This window comes from Pseudomyrmex gracilis, unplaced genomic scaffold (genome assembly GCF_002006095.1).
Source record: "Pseudomyrmex gracilis isolate BER0280 unplaced genomic scaffold, ASM200609v1 scaffold_374, whole genome shotgun sequence".
NCBI lineage: Eukaryota > Metazoa > Arthropoda > Insecta > Hymenoptera > Formicidae > Pseudomyrmex > Pseudomyrmex gracilis.
In genome coordinates this window covers 14,422-20,131 of record NW_018020958.1, presented here as the reverse complement: position 1 = coordinate 20,131, position 5,710 = coordinate 14,422, and the positions used below count along the sequence as shown (strand labels likewise).

General features: G+C 36.5%; 1 protein-coding gene across 2 annotated transcripts; it reads right to left on the bottom strand.

Moving 5' to 3' along the window:
* Positions 1–1,595: 1,595 nt before the first annotated feature.
* Positions 1,596–3,639, bottom strand: LOC109860383 (SAP domain-containing ribonucleoprotein). 2 transcript variants are annotated; one of them, XM_020439425.1, is made up of 7 exons: positions 3,479–3,639; positions 2,910–3,006; positions 2,771–2,832; positions 2,294–2,536; positions 2,064–2,192; positions 1,902–1,973; positions 1,596–1,791 (listed from the first exon to the last, which is right to left on the bottom strand). In XM_020439425.1, exons 1-7 carry the CDS (start codon positions 3,527–3,529, stop codon positions 1,690–1,692), a joined length of 756 nt encoding a protein of 251 aa, XP_020295014.1. In that variant the 5' UTR covers positions 3,530–3,639; the 3' UTR covers positions 1,596–1,689. The 2 variants fall into 2 exon arrangements, with proteins under 2 accessions (XP_020295014.1, XP_020295015.1); XM_020439426.1 differs by having other exon boundaries at positions 2,913–3,006.
* Between the last annotated feature and the right edge of the window lie 2,071 nt (positions 3,640–5,710).

Here is a 5,710-nt window from a genome sequence, read left to right as displayed (position 1 = left end):
GGCCTCGTAGATGATATTATCTTATCTTCAAGGCGGTTATCTGAAGCCGTCTATAAACGCGCCTTTGCTTTGCCCACATGTGACGTCATGTAGATGATATTATCTTTGCTTCAAGATAGTTGTCTGAAGCCGTGTCTATAAGTATATATGGTCTAAGGCTAGTACGGTGCCGACCTGAAGCTCACCGTTACGGTGCAGACAATATAGTAGCCTCTCTCTCCAGCTGCTTTGTGTGCATGCGGTGAACATTCAAACACGCTTGCGCATTTCTCTTTCTCGCGTTCTTTCTCTCACTTTCTAATGCTTTGTCTCGCTCGCACTCACTTGGTAGATGCGNCTGCGCATAATGACGCTCGACCATCTATGCCCATATTTGGACTTCGTGCGTCTCCCTTTCTCGGGCCTCGTGCCTCTCATTGCGAAGATACGCGACTAGCAATATAGGAGTATTACATATATGGTCAATTCATCGAAATCTGCTACAGTTAGTTAGTGCGGCGCCCATTGGAAGTACTTACTCCTAGGGAATACCGTCTCTCTTAGGGCGATGTCCCATTGAGCGGAAATCTATAGCGGAACGGAATGTGCGGAACTAGCTCGACCAATCATAGCCATTCCGTTTTCTTTCCTTCGCTTTTTCTGTGGTTACGATTGGTCGAGCTGGTTCCGCACATTCCGTTCCGCTATANATTTCCGCTCAATGGGACATCGCCCTTAGGCCAGTTAAACTCTACCGGTTCCGGCATAAGTTAACAGTTATTGCCCGCATAAACCAGGCCTTACTTTCCGCTCACTGAGCAATCGCGCAACAGTTGAGTTGTCTGAACGCACCCAATGGTGCAGTTCCTTGCTGGCTTGCTGGTGTCGCGTATTCGTCTGAACTCAGTACATACAGAGAAGTGCACCATATCGTTCCGCTCCAGAGAAAGTATTTCTCGGAAATTTCTCCTCTAGCTGTCCCTACTACTGCGCGCCGTTTTCTTTCAATCTCGGGCGTTGGCGAAGATCAAAAGAGTACGGTGCGCGGTAGTAGAAGCAACCAGAAGAGAAATTTTAGAGAAAAACTTCCCTTGGAGCGGAACGATACGGTGCACTCTTCTGTATACCACATAGGTGCATGTTGGGTGCACACAAAGTGGTTCTCACAAATTAGTTAGAGCCAGTTGGTAGTCTCGAGTTCGGCCTACGATATTATACACAGCCGTGGTGGTAGTCGAAATATCCAGTGCAACACCACATGAGTGTACGCACTGCACACACTTGCATCAACTCTACACAGGTGGCACACCGATGCAGCGAAATCGCTATAACAAAATAGCGTAGCTAACACAAGAGTATGCAAGCAAAAAAGCATTGTGTGCCACTAACTTTACTATATAGATACAAGTTTATTAATGTAAGACATTCATTTACATCTTTCAAGTGTTATTATTCTTATCAAAAGAAATTCAAACCAAGAGAAGAGTTACGATTCTATAAAAATAATTAAAATATAAACAATCAAAACAAAAACAAACAAAATTTGTGTATTAATATTGAAGAATTCTTCGGTAAAGAGTTCAAAAACGTACCTCTATATTACAATATAATATGTATACGTGTTTTAAGTAGTTTTTATTGAGGAAATAAGAAAACTTAAATTAAAAATTGTAAAAACTAGATCGCCATTTTAGTATATAACACTGAGTATCATTTAACAATCTTAAATTTATTATAAGATAGTTTATTCTCTGTAGGTTTTACTTCGCCAAATCTGGCTTTTCTTTTTTCTAATCGTTCGGCCATTTCAGCCTAAAAAAAAGATAACTCAATTAAACTTGTAAACCTACTTAAAAGTTGAATAAAAATTATATATGTAAGCGTTCAAAACAAACGCTCATATGTAATAACCATTTGCCTACCTTTTCCATTAATGTAGACACGGAAGTTCCAAATCTTTCCGCGCGTTTCTTGAGGATTTCATAAGTGGTAGGCTAAAAATATTTGATTCATAAGTGACAGAAACTAATTTTATAGTGACAATTACACATATAATATGTATTATACCGTCAATAATTTCTTACCACAGGTGTTTTTATGGATGCAGCTGATTTGTTATTTTGATTATTGATGCTAAATCGGGCTAATCTAGCTTCCTTCTTTGCTGCCTCGGATAACGGTACGCCAAATTTCTTTGCTCTCATCTCTAATCTCTATTCAAAAACATGAAAAAGATTAAAAAAAAAATTAACAGATTATTAAATCTATTAATTAAAGTTTTTTTCAAATATAAATTATATAAATCTTTTATTACTTCTTTTATGCCAAGCTGTGATAATTTGATAATCTTTTTTTCTGGAGGTGTAACTTCGGATATTTTTACATGTTTATTATCATCTTTTTCTATTTGGTCATTCTTGATTTCTTCCAGGGCAGGTTTACGGTTCAGTATTATTTTTTTTGCACTAGTATTATTTGTACTTTCCATAGACAATTTTCGTTTTTGAGGAACAACTTGTGAATCTGGTTTGCTGGATAACTCTTCTATTTCTTCATCCTGAAAGAGTGTGTGAAAGAAAAGAAGAAAAGTTATTAATCTTACTAAACTGCTTAAGAATTTTTTTGTATATTTAAACAGCAAATATAATGTGTGTGTGTTTGTGTACATGTATAATATGTATTATACATGTATAATATTGTGTACATATAATATTGATAATTTATCTTTTTTAATTTATAATAAAGGAGGATATTATATATTAATTTTATAGTATACTTTCAGAATACTTACACCAAGTACTTCATCTTCATCTAAAATCTCTTCAGCAGTCTCATCCAGAGTAAGTGCAGATTCTATAAAATATAAAAAGTTCTTTTGTAAATATATTTGAATAATTGTTAGCAACTAAAAAAAAATAATAGAAACAAACCACCATGAATTGCCAATTGAAGTCTTTCAACTAATTCATTTTTATTTCCTGTAGTAGGTAATCCTCTTTGCTTTAATTCAGCTCTCAAATCTGTTACCTATAAGCAACATCAATTCAAATAAATATCTCTCAAAATACATATGTTCTCTGTTATCAATAAAATTAGTACAGATTATAAAGAGTAATTATAACAATAACAACTTATAATGTAATTTTTTTTCACTTTCTCCTATAAAACACATAAATTAAGTATGTAAAAGTTACTTTTTATTTGTGAAATTACATGATTGAATTCTAGAGAAAAGAATTACAGAATTCTTTAACAAAAATTGTTGTCCGCAAAACAAGGAAAAACAGTTCTCGTGTATTAACAAATCGGTAAATTAGAGAATTATGCGAATAACATCAGACAAAAGAAAAAAATAGAAATAAAGTAATCTGAGTAAAGTAAGCAGTTACCACAATAAGTGAACGAAGCGCCTGTCGGGAGATCTCAATGAGAATTGATGGTTAGGATGTCATCAAAGTAACAGAGCTGCTATATATGCAACTCGATTTGCGATACTTACCTTCATTTTCGACAATTCGGTCAATCCTTTCTCGTATGACGAATCGGCCATCGCGCACTCTATAGTACTTAACTCTCAAATTGTAATTGTTACTGACTAGCAACTAACATTTCACCGCCATTCATATACACATGCACGAATACTTAATGGCGCCTGAAGACAGAACGCGTCACGCGTTAGAGCCAGTTTACAATAAAGGTAGTAAAGGTTGGTTTATAATTGCCCTCATGGTGTAAGAATACAGGTGTGCTCTTGCGCATCGTTTCTCAACAGCCAATAAGAAAGTTGCTCCAACATCGTCCATATTGGAGCGGTAAAACGAAACGAATGTTGTACATACAGATGGCGTCAAAAATTCGTGGAGTATCGGCGGCTGCTCATAGCGCCAGCGAGCGCCGTACGAACTAAATAGTAACAATTGATTGTTCGCAACTACGTCGTGTCGATAATGTAACTACTCTTCTTTTCAATTTTCTTCTCAAAACGTAAAACTATTGGCAGAAAGAAGCCTGAGAGCAGCCACGGCCATAAGAGTTTCTGTCATAGCTTTTCGTGGACATGGTTCTATTCCGTGCTAAGTTTGTGGACGTGCTATAAAAACACCGACGTGGTGGGGATACGCACACAAGCGAGACCGTTGTCCGTGTGCGCTCGTGGAAGTGTGCAGACATATTATGTTGATGTACAGTGCGGAGCACCATATCGCGCGCCGTGAGGAGAAGTAGTTCTCCTCNGGCCGCCTCCTACTATCACGTGCCAGCGGCCCGAGATTTAATCCATATATCGGCACGGTTACCGATGATACATACCGACGCGGTTACCACTAATACCGACAGGCATATGTTATCATAAAATTATCGTGAACATTGAAAAGAGTAACTCTGCATTAAAAGTGACTTCAATAATTTAAATCAAATATTTAGTTATTTAATTATTACGTGATATAAGAATATTTTACTTTCTTACACTTACTTACGGTAAGTGTAAGAAAGTAAAATATATTTAAGTAAGAGAGTAAAAACCTTCTTGTCAGAACCATAAATATATTTTTGACAGAAGAACATTTTTGAGCGCAATCCTATAAAATAAAATCTAGCGTAACTGCTTCAAAATTATATAAAATAATTGTTTGTGTCATTCTTCTTATCTTTTCACACACACACACACACAGTATTTGTTAGTATCATTATTTTATTAAATTTTTAAATACATATACAACTATATACGTATATATGTATATATAAACATAACTATTATAATATTGCCTTACTAATTTTTAATTTTGATGTTGTAAAGAAAATTTAACGCTACTTATACAAATCTAGTATAGTGTTTTATTTTTTATTCTTAATATTTAAATAATGTTTCAAAATATTTTAATAATCACTATGACATTTATCTATTGTCATGGTTTTTTACTCTCTTACTTAAATATATTTTATTTTCTTACACTTACCGTAAGTAAGTGTAAGAAAGTAAAATATTCTTATATCACGTAATAATTAAATAACTAAATATTTGATTTAAATTATTGAAGTCACTTTTAATGCAGAGTTACTCTTTTCAATGTTCACAATAATTTTATGATAACATATGCCTGTCGGTATTAGTGGTAACCGCGTCGGTATGTATCATCGGTAACCGTGCCGATATATGGATTAAATCTCGGGCCGCTGGCACGTGATAGTAGGAGGCGGCCGGAGGAGAACTACTTCTCCTCACGGCGCGCGATATGGTGCTCCGCACTGTATGACGACGGTTCTCGCTTGTGTGCGTATCCCCACCACGTCGGTGTTTTCATAGCACGGAATAGAACCATGTCCACAAACTTAGCACGGAATAGATCCATGTCCACGAAAAGCTATGACAGAAACTCTTATGGCCGTGGCCGCTCTCAGACTTCTCTCTGCTCTTTCTCTGTCTATCAATGTCTGTGGTGGGATCAGGGCCTACTGTTTCATACCACCTAACCTAACCTACTATCACCCCTTAATCTCTTTCACTCTTTTTCCCCCACTACTTTGCTAGACAAAGATGAGGCTACTGTTCAACATCAGCTGTCTCTCTCAACGTTGAAGACATTTTCTTAACATGGCAAAGGTCATAGACTTATATATAAATAGACCCAGCGTTCTGTGAGAGGAGTTGTCCGCGTCTTCTAAAGGACGGAACGATATGCATCCAGGTGCTGTCTCCGTCGCTCCGCCGGTCTGGAGGGGGAACGTCGATGGA

Excerpts from the sequence above, each read along its gene's own strand:
- LOC109860383 (XM_020439425.1), bottom strand. The coding sequence starts at position 3,529 with ATGGCCGATTCGTCATACGAGAAAGGATTGACCGAATTGTCGAAAATG. Across the intron at positions 2,537-2,770 it reads ATGAAGATGAAGTACTTGGT|GATGAAGAAATAGAAGAGTT; the intron begins GTAAGTATTCTG and ends ACACTCTTTCAG. Across the intron at positions 1,792-1,901 it reads TGTCTACATTAATGGAAAAG|GCTGAAATGGCCGAACGATT; the intron begins GTAGGCAAATGG and ends TCTTTTTTTTAG.